General features: G+C 42.4%; 1 protein-coding gene across 1 annotated transcript in view; it reads left to right on the top strand.

Moving 5' to 3' along the window:
* Positions 1–262: 262 nt before the first annotated feature.
* dab1a (DAB adaptor protein 1a) overlaps positions 263–18,012 on the top strand; it is a 41,089-nt gene continuing 23,339 nt past the window's right edge. The window contains exons 1-2 of the mRNA XM_053322760.1: positions 263–332; positions 17,463–17,602. Of these exons, the coding sequence (XP_053178735.1) occupies positions 263–332; positions 17,463–17,602 (210 nt within the window). The remainder of the gene's footprint in view (positions 333–17,462; positions 17,603–18,012) is intronic.

Here is an 18,012-nt window from a genome sequence, read left to right as displayed (position 1 = left end):
ACACAAGCTAACCAAAGCAACCCTCTTTCTTCCTCTCTGTCTCAACAGCTCTCTGTGGGTGTGTGTGGGATATTGTGTCAGGGCTAAAGCCCATCCCTCTCCCATGAGCCTGTGTGCCCACACACACACCTGGCGCCTCCACGCACACACCCGGCGCCCACGCACGCACAGTCGGCACTGACGCTGTGAACTGGACCCTCGGAGCCCAGCAGATCCCAGCGGAGCCAAGCGGAGCGGAGTCTAGCCCAGTTGGAGCCTGAGGATGTCAACAGAGACAGAGCTACAGCCAGCGGTCAGGCCCAGCAGTGTCAGACGGGACTCCAAGAGAAAAGGTAGGTACAGTGTCACACCTGGTCCACAGTGAGAGTAATCAGTATTTAGTAACGAACAGTGATTTGAAGTTGGAGTGAGCTGAATGTACTTACTCAAAAAGGAAAGGAAGGGAGAACTCATTCACTCATTACTTTTGTGTTACTAATGAACAGTCTTGCATGTTACTAGTATTTTGTTGAGAAATTGTACAAAAAACATTGTGTGGTATTTACTACACACTACTGTTAAAAACCAAGAACAGAGCAAAGGGCTTCAACACATTTTCATGTTCCCTACTATAAACATGTGATTCCTGCCTGGAAACAGAGTGCATTTTTTGTATTTTTAACACATTTCACAGTGATATTTTTGTCTTTTACATGCCATAAAATCAAAAATAATGAGTGTATCTCCCCATATCAAAGCATCCAGCCTCGTCTGCCACGTCGTACTTTCTCCTGACAGAAGGAGACTTGCCCTTAAAATAATAACACCGTTTTAAATTCAAGGCATAGTAGCGTAATTCTGTTAAGATTGTAGCAACGTTATGATGTAGTAATACCATATATTCAGCAGGTCAGAATCTCAAATTGAAGTGCTTACATTGCTGCGTCACTGGAATTCTTCCTCATCCTTCAGCTGATCCCATTAGGGGTCACCATAGCGGAACATCCATTTTCATCTCTTCCTTGTCCTCTGCATCTTCCTCTGTTGTGTCCTCCCATATCCATAGACCTCCTCTTTGGCCTTCGTCTCCATCCTCAGCATCCTCCCAAAGTAACCTGCATCTCTCTTCTACACGTCCACACCATCTTAGTCTCTACTTTCTTACTTTGTCTGCAAAGTGTCCAACCTGAGCTGTCCCTCTAATATACTCATTCTTAATCCACCCTCGTCACTCCCAATGAAAGTCTTAGCATATTCAACTCAGCTACTTCCAACCCCGCCTTCTGCCACTGCTTCAACATATCTGCTCTCAGTACCTTCTTGTAAACCTTCCCTTTCACTAGTGCTGGTACCCTTCTGTTACAAATCGCTCCTGACACTCTCCTCCACCTACTCCACCCTGCCTGTCTCTTTGACTCCAACTATTTAAGCTCACCCACCTTTGCCACCTCTTCTCCTTGCATCCTCACCATTCCTCTCTTTCATGCATGTTTTTCCAGCTTGCTCCTACTGACTTTCATTCCTCCTCTCTCCAGTACGTACCTCCACCTCTCCTGGCTCTCCTCAACCAGCTCTTTACTCTCACTACAGTTCGCAGTGTCATCCGCAAACATATTAGCCCACAGAGACTCTTGCTTGATCTCGTCTGTCAACCTGTCCATCACCGATTTAAACAAGAAAGGGCTCAGAAAGCCTCCGTCAGTCCAACCGCATACCTCACCGCTGTCTCACTGCCTTCATACTGCACATACCCTGAACTACTAAACATACTTCTCTGTCACTCCCGACTTCCTCATACAATACCGCATCTCTTCTCTTAGCATCCTGTCATATGCAGCTTCATTACAACCCCTTCTGACCTTCTCAAAGCAAACCACACATCTGTAGTGCTCTTTCCACTACTCACCTCTCTCTTCGGTTTAGGCTGCATCTCATTGTCTCCATGTCTACTTTCTTCATCCTCTTTGCCGTCCTACTTCTTCTTCTCCAACCTCTTCCTCCATATACTCCTCTGTACTTCATCATTCCATCACCAAGTCTCCTAGTCTTCCGTACTCCAGTCTCGATGACGCACCAAGCACCCTCCAAGCGGTCTCCAGTCACCATTTCTATGGTAGTTACCCAACCATCCAGTAATTCTTCACTACTACCCAGCGCCTGTCTTAACTCCTGCCTGGACTTCACACAACTTCCACCATTTGATCATTGGCTCAACCTTCACTCTCTGCCTCTTCTTGATCTCCAAAGTCATCCTACAGACCACCACCATACGTTATCCCCTGCCACCACCTTGAAGTCTCCAATCTCTTTCAGATTGCACTTCCAGTATAAGACATAGTCCACCTGTGTCCACCTTCCTCCACTCTCATACATTAACTCAGTGGTCCTCCTTCTCCTTGAAATGCATATTCACCACAGCCATTTTCATCTTTTCATAAAATCCACCAACATCTGTCCTTCCACATGCCTCTCATGACACCATACCTACCCATCACCTCCTCATCACCTCTGTCCCTTCACCAGTGAGCCCATTGAAGACCGTTCAAACCACCACTTTCTCCTGCTCGGATATACTCATCACTTTCTAACTCTGAGCACTGGTTAAAAAAAACAAAAAAAATACACACACACACACACACACACACACTGGTATATACAAATGCTGCTGGGGGGGGGTCTTTATTAATCATCATTGATTTGCTGTTGATGGTGGATTTGGGTGAGACGACAGAATGCAGGGTTACCGTTGTTGGCAGCTAATTAACAGGTGCAGGGGTATTACGGTACAGTAGGTTGCTACCAAACAGGTGCAGGGATGTTGTGGTTGGTGAGAAGCAAACAGATCCAGGTGTGAAAAGCTCCAGAGGCAGGTAGCTAGCAGGTGTATGAGGGCAGGCCTGGGTGGTCTCAGAGCAGAGGTGATACCAGGGGCCAGACTGGCAGCCATCACCCAGCTGCTCGGTGCCACCTGCCCGACTGCGAGAGAGACGCCTCGCACTCTCCGAATAAGCATGTGATTGATGTAGCAAAAACTCCGGTCACCGTTGGGGGCAACATTTAATGGATGCACACACACACACAGACTCACACAGACACACACTCGCTATCATCTGCGACAGATGCATCATTGCACATGGTGCGTTTCAGGCCCTGCGAACAAGCGTTGGTTCCTCATACACAGAGTGTGAGTGAAGGCTGAATGCCTCTCATGTCCTATTTAGAAACAGTATTGTTCTGCTGCAATGGAGATCATGTTCATCATTCAGACTGCTCTCCATATTTGGGGAGATGCAGACACACACACACACATTTGTGCGCACACACAAGGACTGGGATTGAAGCCCAGAAGAGCATATGAGAGGAAAGATGAATGGTTTGCTTTCAGCATTCAGACTTGAGGGTTTTTAGCTTCCCCCCTCTTTGTCTCTCTCTCTCTCTCTCTCACTCTCTCTCTCTCTCTCTCTCTCTCTCTCTCTCTCTCTCTCTCTCTACACACACACACACATACACACCCCTTATACCTTAGTCTACATCTCTTTTTTTTAAATGGGTAAAATTACATTCACTTTGCTCAGCTAGTACTCATCTCTGTTCTGATCTGGGTCATTTTTTTCCAACAGACACACATGATACACACACACACACACACACACACACACACACACACACACACACACACACACATACACATACACACACTCAGTGGGGTGATGAAAGTCAAATGCAATCATATACCACACACAAGCAATAAGCACGCTCTGGAAATAGGACAGTTTGATACTGTTCCTGTTATTGAGCTTCATGTGTGTGTATGACCTGAACCCCCCATGTGCACACTGTACATGTTTCTGCCTCTGTCCACTCCTCTAGTTTCTGTCTCTTTTCAGTAGCTGGATTTGAATGAAAATAGATCCATCCACTGAATAGCTGATCATCATTAGAGTGTAGATGGCGGCTTCACTGTTGTGATAATCCCTGCAGGATAGTTCCCTCACTCCACTAATATCTTTCCTCTCCTTCCTCCTCCTTCTTCTCCCACTGCTCTGACTCCTAAATGACCTTGCCCTCGATGAGTGAGACACAGAGGAGAGACTGATCACAAAGTGAGAGAGTGAGAGAGACTAATGAGTCAATGTGAGGGAGAGCTGTTTAATCTCAGGCCTTTGTTTCACAGTTCTGTGGAGAAGAATGTAATGAAAAGGGCTGATGTGTGTCACACATTAATCACAGATGGTGTGTGCCTTGCTCTGTATCTGTCGGTCTGTGTGCGTGTGCGTGTGTGAGTTTTCTGTACACACAGTTATGTTGCATCGGTGTGCTCAGGGGTCATTCTTCTGAGAGCACTCTTCTTCTCTAACAGAAGGTTTTTATTGAATTACTATGACAAGTTAGAGATAACCTTTGACCTTTAGCGTTTACATGACCTTAGCAGAATAACTGCAGCTCTCTGATTCCTCTCACAATGAACAAGTTGCTATCATTGGTCAAGCTCAATTCTTGAAGTATAATAGTCTTTATTAATCCACGATAAATCCAGAAAGATTAGATCTCCCTTCCCTGTCTATCGCTCTCTGGTTGTCTTGCTCCTACCCGGCTTCATGCCTCCCTCCCCCTGCTCTTCTGCTCATGTACCTGCAAATCATAACGATCCTGACGTAGGAGGTGATTTACACCGCTAGCTCCAAATCGTTTTGGGTTGTGTGGCCTGTCATCACAGGTTGCATATATCTGTGAGCACAGAATTTATAGATATACGATATAGATTCAGCCAAAGAGTTGTGTTCTCTTCTCAGATGAATTCACTTAACAGTTTTTAGACTCCTGAAATGGTCAAACAGTGTTTAAGTCGAACATTGTGTGCGGTGTCTGTCCAGCATCATCTATGTGTCGCAGCTGTAACATCACCCGTAATATCTAACTTCACAGCGCAGAGCCAGGGTGAATCTCGCCCACAAACTTAGCAGAACATGGAGCTTTATATGGCTTTTAGTGGTGTGGATTATGCTAATGAGCACCTCCTCGTGAACAGGTGGCATTCAGCAGACTGAAACGAGCGATTTATGACAAGTTTAGACCGTTAAGACAGTTTGTTTAATCCGATTTGGAACACACAAACAAGCAAAATCCAACAGTTTTAGGATTAAAATACGAAATTTGGTCTTGAATGAGGGACATTCAATCACATTTTCTACTTGTAAATCAAGCAAATCACTCAGAATTGACAATGTAGCATTTCAACAACACTGCATTTTTGTGAAATGTAGTGTAATTAATATGATTCCACTTCAGCTGTTACAGCATGCTTAATGAACGTATGCTTTGCTTTTGCTTCACCCCTCCAGAGGATCTCTGTTTTCTTGTCAAAACAGAGTACAAAGATAACAAGCTGGCTGAGTGACAGTAGTCTTATTTTACAGTAGTCTTCATTTAGTCCAGTTGTATAACATAGAAAAACAATTTGTCTGCAGTATTTATTCACAGTTGATGCGGCGTGAAGTTCAGCTGCTACAGTTGTACCATTCTGACAAAACCAAACAAAAGCATGAATGAAGGTACAGCTCAAAATAGTGAAATCCTACGCTGGTATTCAGGCAATACGGCTGCATTGTTGTAACAATATGTATGGATGTTATCAGGGTTGTGAATGAATATTTGAGGCTAGCCAAATGTTGGTAAATTGAGGCTGTGATTGGTAAGCCTGTCTACCCGAGCAGCCACGTTGGCAGTCGATCAGCAATCATTTTGGATGTTGTTCATTTCTACTTGTAAATCTAGCGATGCTGTCTTGTGTGTTTAGGGATTTATCGCTCGCTCTGGCCAACAGACAGATTAAGTTTCTCTTCTTCTTTTTTTTTTCTTTTTTATTAGCACTATTGTTTTCATAACATCATCAAACATTTAAATAGAATATTCACCGGGGCCTGCCTGTCTTTCATGATGTGACACAGAATATGATTACAAGTTATAATAACTTCCAATTGCTGTCAACACACACAGTCAACTGTCATCAAAACTCTGAAAAACTCCCGACTCATGATGGATGTGTGTGGGAGGGTGTTTCTACAGTGTAGTCGGCAGCCAGCAGCATGAAAAGAGTGGTTAAGGGTTATAGCTGTGCAGCTGTTAGCCTTTGTGTGTGTGTGTGTGTGTGTGTGTGTGTGTGTGTGAGAGAGAGCGTACGGATGTGTGTGGGTGTGTGTTTGCCTGTCTCTGGTGTGTGATTAGCAAACACATTATCTTCTTCGTGTGGATATTATGCACACATCCAGTCTATCTGGCACAATCACCGCAGCCATTTACTCTGATATCTTTCCCTTGGGAATCTTAGAGCACAAACAACGACATTTTGAGTGCGTGCGGCGTACGTGTTTGTGTGTGTGTGCCTTCTATGAGAGGTAATCAGATCTGTTCCCTCCAATCAGACAGAGATTGAATTGAATTGGCTGTCTGCTGCGGTGGTTGTCATTGGAGGCCAATAGTGGGTACACAGGGAGAGAAGACAAAAAACGACAATCACGAGCAGATAGTGACACACTCTTTACAAACATGGCTTTTCCAGCTCTAAAACTATATTTAGAAATAACTGCCTCCTCTCTGTCCCATCCTGCTTTCTTCTGCCCTTCTCCTCCATCAGTTTATTTCAGGAAAATAAGTGATGTATCCATCCTTTCACCAGTTGACATTGTAACCATATATTTATCCATCCACCATTTTTCAACACTATAACTTGGGAGGGTAGGTAAGGGTGGTGAGATGTGATCAGCCTTATTCCCTGGCAGGCGTCTCACTCCACTCAGCAAACCCACATCCCTTCTTTTCCCCCGCAGCAGCCTGAATGACACACTCTTCTGCCTCTCCTCCTGAGTGTTCAGAAAAGCTTCATCCAAGCTTTCGGATGTGACCACGCCGAATTAGCATTCAAAATGCTTGACTCAGAGAGAAAAATATATATCAGTCGAAAAGCCTTTTATTTGCCTTCCTGAGTCTTGGCCCACGTGTGTGTGCGTGCGTGTGTGTATATATGTGAGTGGCGTTGATAGCTTGTGTACTGTGTGATCCTCTCAGTATGTTCAGCTTAGTCCTCTCCTCCACACTAGTTGGTGTGGCTTTGCCCACCGCATCACTAACTACAGTCTCCATAGCAACAGTTTGCTCCCTGCTCATAATTTGCACAAAAGGAAAACATCCCAATGTCACACACAGGCTCTAATAGAGGCCGATACCCTCACCCCGCAGTGCCGGTTGAAGGACTGACTATTGAAAAGGACATTTCTTATTTGTTAGATGTTGACAGGCTGCTGTTTTCTATTTTAGTTTTTGTCAAAACACACAAAGAGAGCTGTTTATAACTTATTATTATTGCAAAATCAGTATTATTTGTTTTTACAGCATGTCTTGTAAAGCAAAGTATATTGTATCACCCCATTTTTATAATTAGTAAAGGTCATTTTAAATCCAGATGAAATCACAAAAGTCAACCCTTCAAGAAAGAAGCTTTTTTTAAAAAAGATTTTCTTGCTACTAACTACGGTATGTTAATATAGAAAGAGAGTAAAGGGGTCCTTGGAGCATCAGAAAAGCTCTTTTAGTCTCAAAACCTCTGAGTGGGCAGGTATATTGGTGGTTTAGATGGGAATTACCAATTGGTGAGGAGGAAGTATTTTTCAGCTATTGATGAATGAGGACTACACTATTTAACATCTAAACTGACTAGTAATTGGTATGTTTTAGGCTGTTCAAAGTTTTACAGATATTGAGCTCATTACCCTGCAAATTTGAAGCTATCAGTGCACTTTTTCCCTTAGTTGATGTTTGTTTGGAAGCTCATTTAGCAAGCCAAGGTGCAGCAGAAGATACAGTATGTACTCATGCTTGGAGATAACAGGGTAATAAGCTAATGTGGGCTGCCAGTCAAAGCTTGTGGCTCTTTTTTGTGTCTGTTAGCCAGTGCCACTGTGAGATTGTATTGATGTGGGGGGAGGGGGGGGGGCATGATAAGATAGGGAAAAAAATCACTCTGGGTTTGTTTTTAAATTAAATATAGGGGGGTGGTAATTTTCAAAGCAGATGTAAGCGTCGTTTAATTTGAGTTTTACTTTAAGGATGTGTAAGTGCTGATAATATATACACAGGGAGGAAATAAAAGTTAGAGACACAGAGAGACACTTTAGCAGATGACAGAGCTTCCTTTTCCTTTTCATGCTGTATGATGTTCTCCAGCCCTCCTTTACTCCATCCTTCTCTTCCAGGACCCCGGCTGAGTGAATGAAGGGAGAGGGGGTTCATTACGCAAGATGAGTCAGAGGGAGATAGAGAGAGGAAGGACAACAACTTCAAGTGGTTCCATATTTTGGCAGAGATGACAGACATGAGAGAAGGCTTTGTTCTGGCACACTCGCCTCAGCATGAAAAGAGGACCGCTGTGTTTTGAGGAGTTACCTGTGTCTCCTAATGCTTTGAAAGAAGGGGCCTCTAGTGTTCGTCAGTTATCGCACACACACACACCAACGTATGTACATAAACACACACACATTATGGGATTTAGGAAACAAATAGTTTTGACACTTCTCAGTCAGATGTGTGTTATTATTTGAATAGACTAAATAGTGTGATAGAGAAGAATGACAAGGATAAACCATGAGGTACTTCACTTCCTTTGACAGGAAGTACATGGAGGAAGCGCACAAAGCAGGGCTCAGAATTATTTGTTACATTTATGCAGAGGTGGAATTGAATGTGCCTGTTTGTGTGTGTGTGTGTGCATGTGTGTGTGTGTGTGGCAGGCGGCACAGGGACAACCAACAGTATTGTCCATGGGGAGAACCACATCAGCGTTGCATGACAGGATGCTAGCGGCTTGTTTACACAGACCACTCTCTGATGCCCTGTCAGAGCCCAGAAAACATACAGCTGTGCACACAAACAAAAACAGATGCACGCATACACACACATATGCACATAGACACAGTTACATGCACACTCGCAGGGCATGTTCCCCTTCGTTAGTGAGACCAATTACCTCGTAATTAAAGCCAGGGCGAGAAATGAGCTTTACCACCAAGAGTCCTAGATAGACGGAGGGATGCACGGTGGAGGAGATGAGAGGAGAGACAGAGAGAGAGAGAGAGTCAACAGGATGGAAAATAGCCCCATGCTAGAAAATAGTAGACTTCTCATTAAATGAAGGGAATATAAAACAGGATGAGATGAAATTCACCTATAGAACATACTGTGTTTTGCTGTGTGTATTAGATGAAACTAATTTCCTAAAATAAAAAGCCTCTGATAACCACTGCCGTCCACATCATCACAGTTTTATTTAGACTGAAGTCTTAATCAACAAGATGTTGTACACAATAAATGCTGTTTCACTTTGCTAGCACCAGCTGAGTGCTTTTTGCAGATTGCACAGTACATCTTGTTCTGGTGAAAATAATAAACTAAACCTACATCGCACTCTCTGAAAAGAACTTTGCCACCACAAATGCAACCATGTGGACAAATACACAGGCACAGAGCAGAGAGGTGTGCTCTTTCACTCCTTGTACTGCTTGGGTTAAAAGTGTCCAAAAAACTCCACTTCACTGCATAAAATACACTCCAGCCAAGATAGTTGTTGGCACATTTACAAAAACCTTTTGGGGGTTTTGGCTAGATCCAAAGATCAATGCAATAAAAAATAACAAGCACAAAACATATTTAAGCCCATGGCAACTGCATGTAAGACAACGACTCTTTTACCGCTCACTACAGCAAAATGTTTGTGTCAGAGCTGGAAGAAATAGTTAGAAAAGAACATCTCTGAGCATTGATATTGACTTTACACAAGGATTTTCTATTCGGAACAATCATTTCTATGACATGGTCTTTATTAAATGTCATTACAAATACAGATAACAGAAGCATTCTAACACTGAACATTTAAACAGTTTTGAATCATTGCTGACAAACTTATCTGCACTATAACAAATGACCTGTCTGAAATCACAAATATTCATTGATATACAATAATGTTATACATTCAGAAAAACAGAAAGTAAAATCTTATTGGATGTTTACTTGGCATACTTGGATTAATCACCCAGCTACAAAATCCTCATAAACCAATGTGACCAGAAGTGCAGTGTGGAAAGTAGTAGCTACTAACAAATATGGCAGATCAGTACAGTGTAACATTACATGATGACTAAGCTATGTCAACACAGAATGAATTTGTCTGTCAAGAATGTCTTTACACACTTTGAATTTAAGGATAAAATGATGTGTCTACTATACTGACATGCCTTTAAATTACCAATTTAACAAATGTCATGTTTGGTATCTCTACTATTTACCTACAGGATAGTGAGACGGTACATTTAAATGCCTACACTGTGTAAAGCTATGAAAATCATTTGAATAAATATAGAGTCTCCTTGGAGGTGTCCTCTCCAACTCTCATCTTACACAAGTCAAAAGTCCGTTTGTCCAAAATGACCTTGTACGTGTTTTTGAATGTGTGTGTGTGTATGTGTGTGTGTGTGTGTGGGATAGTAATGGCCACAGTGTTGCGTCTGCCCCTGACGTCTTTTTCAGTTCTAATTTGTTCTGTGTTTTTAACCCTAGAGAATAGCTCTGGATGCCTCAGGACACACATGCGTGCACACACACTTTCATGTACAGACAGCTCTGGTCTCTAGCTGTGCCCCTGTCATCCAGGTCAGAGCAGCAGGTGGGGAGGGGCGGGGGGGGGCAACTAGGGAAAAGGGGGAACGAAGTAGAGATGAAGAGAGAAGGAACATCAGGATGAGAGGAGGAAAAAAATTGTCCATTATTATTACACCGCTGTCCCTCTTTGAGATCGTAAATTACTTTACTTGTTCAACTTAAAAGCTTTCTGTCTCTACAGGTGAGCCACAGCTTTATTCTAGATTGGATGACAAATGAGAAAAATGATATGAAGTCCTACAGGCATAAAAGAAGTCTCCTCTAAACTCATTTTAGTATAAATGTCACATATTTTAACAAACTAGTGAAGCTCAAAGGAAGCATCTTCATTTGGTAAACACAACAGCACATCATGTTTCAAATAAGACAGAAAAAAGGAACATCAGCAAACGCACGGTATCCGTTCATTTGATGAGTAGCAACGGTACTTCATCATCTTATTTTACACTCGACATCTCTCTTCAGCAACTATGGCAGTGTTTTTGTAACGTTTGCATACGCGTACACTCAGTCAAGTGTGAGCTTTTGTGTGCCAAATCAATCTGCCAGAATTAAGCCCGGAGCTGAACGGGAAACTTGTTGTTTTCTTGGCACATGATGTTTGTTGGTTTAAAAGAGTCTGTGTAAGAGTAAGTATGAGTGAGCGCTTCATCTGTACGAGGGTCTGATAGGTAAAGAAAGCAAAAATACCTCCCCTCACACACACACACATACACACACACATACACACACACACATATTCTGCAGTAGGATTTAGAAGCAGGATTAATTGGAGAGTAACTGCCGGGTTCCCTCATGTGCTGTTGAGTGTTTGTTGGGAACCATCCCAGCTGCAGTTAAGAGCCTCTGGGTGCTTCTTCATCTGGAACACAGTGAAACAAGCTATGCACTTAACCAGCCACTGCAAACAATACCAGGCCAGCTGAAAATAAACAGACGAGTGCAGAGATCCACGGCTATTGATAGTAGCATTAGCTTTTGGGCCACTAATAAAATTTCTGAGGAATATGATGAGGCATGATGCCACAGATTACTGCTACAAAATAACAAACAAATCAAAGTAACACATATAGAGGTTTGTTTTATGTCTCACTCATTCTTACCCAGTGGCCTCAAGCTAATGACCTAAGTCTCTTAATGTCTAATGAAGTCTACAACCTGATGATTTCAGTGTGTGTATATAAAATACAGAAAATCTTCACCACTGAAGATACCAGAATACATACACATCAGTGTAGAAGCAGGAAATATCTCATCTGTTATACTGTGACTGTATATATATATATATGACACATATGTACCATAAGTGGAACAGCAACTCATAGCAACATGGGGTGGCGATGGCAGTCCTTCAGTTCATCCTTCCCTTTGGTCCAGAATGAAATATCTATTAGATGGACTGCCATGAAATTTTGTGCATGAATTGTAATGACTTTGATGACTTATTTCCTCTTGTGCCACCATCAGGCCAAAATTTATTTCTCTCTAACACTTTGGTTTATGATCAAATGCCTGCAAAACAAATGACTATCCCTTTGTGTTTAGTTCCGACTGGCAAATGTTAATATACTGACATGCTACACTGTAAGATGGTGATTACAAATGATCGGTGCATATGATCAGATAGTTTCTGATGTAATTAGTGGAGGGACAGTGGCTGGATTCAGATAAAACTGTCATGTCAAACCAGTGGGACCAATTTAGAGTAGCCAATACAAATACAGTGTACTGTAGATATGAGACCAGGTCAAGTAGTCGAGTATCTGCTCTTTGTTTAGGTGAGAGTAGGATTTAAGGGTATGTCAGGACAGGTTGAGAGAATGGTGTCACCTGTCAGAGGGCTCAGTTCATGTTTGACAGCAGAGCTTGTAGAGCCCACTGAAAGGTCAAATCATCATTTAACTTTAATAACAGACTTCCATAGTAATGCTTACTCAGCATTCAGCACATTTCAGCATATGTATTATCTTTATCTATACCTGCTGTCTATCTTCATGCTAGCATTGTTAAATGTGAGCATGTTTGCATTTAGCTCAAAGCACCACTGTCCTTATATTCAGCCTCACAGAGCTGCCAGCATGGTTGCACACTCCTAGTCTTGTTTTTCTAGTTTTGGTCACAAATTCTATTGTTAATGAGACAATCACACAGGCTTTAAACAAAACCACAGGTTATTTAGATGAATCTGAAATAGAGAAGCAAGACAAATTGCAACAATTGTACCCACATCGACTGAAAACATCCATCCCAGTTTACAGACCAACCTCCTGATTCTAATGTGATATACCATATAAACCATAGTTGTTACTCCAGTAGTTTCCCTGTTCAATGAGAAATTACTAAACATAAATTTTGAGTTTATCTGCAAATAAAATGCATTATATCATCAGACTAAATTCTTGGTTTATTTACAACCTGAATGCTTTTGCTCTTCACCCCGTCATTGTTTTGATGTTACCGGGCCAAACTGTCAAGAACAAGACTTAAGCTGTAATAAACTGTTATTTTCCTTTGAGTGCAATGTCTTGTAGTTTTGCAAGAGAACAGAAGAAAAGAGAAGGAGAAAAATAAAATACAATGTCACTATGTATGCAATCTAAAGGTAACTCAACCAAAAGGAAATGATCATGCAGAGGTGGAAAGAGGGGTGTGTGTGGAGGAGAAGAGGTTGGAGGAGAGTGATGGAGGGTTACACAAGAGTCAGAAGGTTACAGTTGCCAGGGGCAATGCCAGGGGCTTCCCTAAGGGACTAGACGTACTGTACCAGCAGTCACCTGCCATCTATCACTTGTGTGTATGTGCGCGTGTGTGTGTGTGTTGGTGTGTGTGGGTGAATGAGTGAGTGAATGAGAGAGACAGACAGAGAGAGAGAGAGAGAGAGTCAGGGGGGTTCTGCCTGTCATAACGCTCTAATCCTGAGTGACATTTATCCAATGGAGGCCTCGCTCATTCATCCATCCATCACGTTCTATTCCTTCTTCCATCCTTTGCTCTCCGCTTTATGTCCTTCCCCCTCTCTCTCTGCTTGTTGCTTCAGACAGTCAAACTATACCTGCATACCAAGTACTTACACACACACACACACACACACACACACACACACACACACACACACACACACACACAATACTGTAAAATTGCTTTACTGTAGCTTAAAATGTTTAAATCAAGATATTAAGACACTGGTGTTCATTATGGTGCAAGATTGTACAGGTGTGAGTTCAGTTTGTATGTGTGAATGTGTGTAAAGATTTCAGACTGTATTATGAATGTAGCCACCATTATGTATATTGATTTGTGGACTCTTATTTTGAAGCCTCAACTTTGCATTTTGACCGTTGCCATCTTGGATATTTGGTGCAAGAGGTGACTATATTTGGATGAGAGGGTGGAGCTGATCCTAACGCTAGCCGCTCTATTTGTCAGCACGATGCATTTAGTCTGTGGGTAACTGTGATCATGCTAATGTTAATTTTCGCTAGTGAAAAACAGGCTTAATACCATTCATGCCATTACTTTACCAAGCCAATGTTGTCACAGTTGAAGTGGCACCCACCTGTCACTCAAACCAGCAAAAATTCATCCCTGTACAGTTGTCGTTTTAACATGGGGGGTCTATGTGGATTAACTCATCCTTTTTGGGGGCCAGCCTCAAGTGGCCATTAGAGGACCTGCAGTTTTGGAAACGTCCACATTGGCTTCACTTTTTAGCCCTAGAGTATACTGTTTGGTGTAAAAGAGTGTGTGTGTGTGTGTACTTGTGTGTGTGTGTGTTCACCTGTGGAGCAACCTTTACTAATGCACTTGAAGATTCTTTCATTAGTGTTATGGTATGGTTAGTAGGATGTGTGTAAACATGAGTTTGCACATGGTTGAGTTTCCAAATTTTAGAGAGAGATGTTAAGTGTGTGTGTGTGTATGTTTGTGTGTGTGTGTGTGTGTGTGTGTGTGTGTGTGTGTGTAGAGTAGGCACAACAGATGAAATGGAAGATTCTTTCATTAGTTGTTTGGAAGCTCAGCAGGGTCACAGCAATTGTGGACATTTAATTAAAGCAGACTGAATGCTTCCCCTGCTGGCGTACACACACACAGAAGCACACACACACACACACACACACTCACAGGGAGGTCTTTCATTGAACATGCTTCCAAAAGGTAATAATATAAACCTCTCTTTCTTCCCCTCTTGGCCTTTCTCGCCTTCTCTCTCTCTGTCTCTGTTTCTCTGTCTCTCTCCCGGTGTGCTAAGTATAGCAGCAGTAATGGTGATGGATGCAGATGGAGGGAGCAGGTCTCAAATGTCAAACTCAAATGAAAACCGCTGTTCCAGAGAGACAAAAACAGCTGGACACATGCAGTGTTATTTAACACTCACACGCATACACACAGAGGAAGTCCTGTGCAGCACAGATGATTTATTAAGAAGAAATGAATCTTCACACTAGTGCATAAAAATTCAAATCAAATTACATCATTTAAGCGAAATAGAAAGAAATATTTAAAACCCTTTTCAGTTTTCCATAATTAAAGGAGCATAGCTGATTCATTTGTACAATTTAAAGCATTTCATTTCATCCTTTTTTTCCCTCTTTAAAGCTGATGACTTTCAATTCACAAGTATATTTTTTGGCTGCAACATAGCCCAGCATTGGTTTGTAGATACATGAGAACACCATTTGTCAACTTAAACTTCATCCTGCAAATCAAATCAAAATTTCCTTGTTTGTTTTTCACAAGCAGTTAAAGAGATTTAAAGCAGTCGTGTCTCCTGACAGCTCATGTTTGGATGTGAAAGAAATATGAGTAGGTTTTTTAAACTCGCAGCAGTTTCATGTTTAATGTATTGATGTAAAGGGAAGCAGGTGGGGTGGCGGGTGTCATCATAACTGTTGATTGTTGCTCTTAACTCGCTTTTTTTTTTTTTTTTTAATGTGTGTACTCGCCTGTATGCACATTTCACGGGACTGTTTCAAGTTTAATGAAGGCAATATTTAAATGTCTTCAAACGTCTCCATGTTGAACAGAACAATCCTCGGGTGGTTTAATCACTTACTCTAATCTCAGCCCAACTGAGACGTGACACAATAGAGAGCGGCGACGCTGTTCTCTCTCGCTCTCTCTCCAAAATAAGGACAGATGTTCTGCAGCACTTCAGTCTCCAAAGACTTTGAGGCAGACAATCGTGATTTACCCCAAGTAGGACTGTGACTGAGTGTGTGTGTGTGTCTGTTCAGTGATTCAGAGGGATGAGCTCATTCACGTCATGTTGGAGTATGTGTGTGTGTGTTAGTTTTTATCAATGGGAAACAGAGTGAAGTGTTTTTCTCTTTGAGACAGTGTTCCCATTTTTTCCCCTCACATGGGACAAGGATTCACTGACAAATGAATTATTACAAATATGATCTCTAGCAGGCTTGGATTTTTAAGACTTGCTTTTTGAAGTTTTTTAATAAGTCAGTGCTATTACCGCAAGGGCTCACCCAAACAACCAACCGTGAGAATCCTCTTTATTCTCTGTTAATGAGGCCTTTTGTAGCTTTAAACGTCCTTAAACATTGTCCAACCTCTAAAAATCCTGTGTAAATATGATTCAATTCAGGAGATGCAAATGAACCATTTAAAAAACGGGCATGTTTGTGTGTGTGTGTGTGTGTGTGTTTGTGTGTTTGTGTGTGTACGGGCCAGCAGACAAAAGCCGGGGGAGGTGAGAGATTAGGGTTGGACTAAGATGATTCAAAAGTGCCATATAACATGATGCTCTCCTGTGGTTAAAGGGCTCATTTTGTAGTATACTGCAATGCTGTTGGGACTCTGTGTGAATGGAGGGAGTGTGAAAGAACGACGAAAGGAGGAGTGGGACCTCTCCATCACTCCGGCTATGACCTTCCAAGAGTCACGCTGTTATAGAGTACAGAACTAATGCCTCAATATATTATCTGAATATGCTGCATTATCATTATGCCTCTCCCTCTCACTATCGCTCTCGCAGTCTTTCACTCACGTATACACGCTGAGAGAAACACAATGCAGAGACACACACACAGATGCAGGAGCGTGCCCCTCTATACAATATTTGATGATGAAATGTTTGCGCACTGCAGGTCAGAGATAGAGAAACTGAATTGGACGAAAGGTGGAGGAGAGTACAACACAAAGACGAGGCAAGTTTCGCCTATTCTCTCCCTCCGCTCTGTATTGTGTGTGAGGAGGAGCGAGGTAGTCACTTCAGGAGATAACATAGAGACTTCCTGGACAAGAGCAAGGTCAACACGCGACGACTTCGCCGACACTCACCAATGCGTGCGCACAATGCTGACAATCTCACACACAATAGAGGGTGAGTAGAGAGGAAGGAGGGGGGGGGGGAGACAGGGGGAGATAAGAGCAAAATGTCACGCCATTATTTTGCAGGAGAAATGGCCAGAGAGGAGAGCAGTCACAGTTTGAACTCTAATCCTGGTGAACTACATTGATTCATGTGTCTGAGTGTATTGACTAGTGCCATTCATATAATACCACAGTTCAATGCATGCATACCTCTGATCTGATACATTACAAGATGTTGCTAACATCAGTAGCTTTGACCTGTGCTATGGTTGTTGGGTTTTTTTTCCCTTTTTTTTTGTTAGATTAGTGTTGAAGTCTTTTGTGGTCTAAGTGATTGATGATCCCAAGGTAATAGCACTGGTCTGAGGTAGATGGAGGTCCTTGACTGGAAGATGTACTGTGGACTCTAGCGTTTATGTGTGTGTGTGTGTGTGTGTGTTTGTCTGCAGGGCAGGATCGCAGCGAGGCGGCTCTCATCAGGCGTTTTAAGGGCGATGGCGTCCGCTACAAGGCCAAGCTCATCGGCCTGGATGAGGTCACCGCAGCCCGTGGAGACAAACTCTGCCAGGACTCAATGATGAAGCTCAAGGTAAAGAAAGTCTCTCTCTCTCTCCTCTTTTTTTTTTTCTTTGCCGATGTGTCTTAAATTAAAATTTTGCTTGCTCATTTATTTTACGCCGTGCATCTTCGCATGTTAGATGTGCAAAATAGACTTGAACACCCAGAAATGATGTAAAATAATTGCCTAGAGCCGCATTAACTTCCACAGATTCACAAAAGCCGCTGAACATCAATAGCCAACACAGTTGTCGGTCCATAAATAGTTCTCTAACTTCATGCATATTCTACACTTCAAGTATCGTACATCACAGCATAACTGAGCGTGTGTGTACGTGCATGCATGTATAGTTTGTAGCAAAGGGTGTGGAAGGATACGGATTTAAAAAAATAGGGCTGTTGTAATTTACAGGGGCGACAATGATCAGTGCAGGGGGAAGT

Source organism: Scomber japonicus, chromosome 7 (assembly GCF_027409825.1).
Source record: "Scomber japonicus isolate fScoJap1 chromosome 7, fScoJap1.pri, whole genome shotgun sequence".
Taxonomy (NCBI): Eukaryota; Metazoa; Chordata; class Actinopteri; order Scombriformes; family Scombridae; genus Scomber; species Scomber japonicus.
This window is presented reverse-complemented; position numbering and strand designations above follow the sequence as displayed.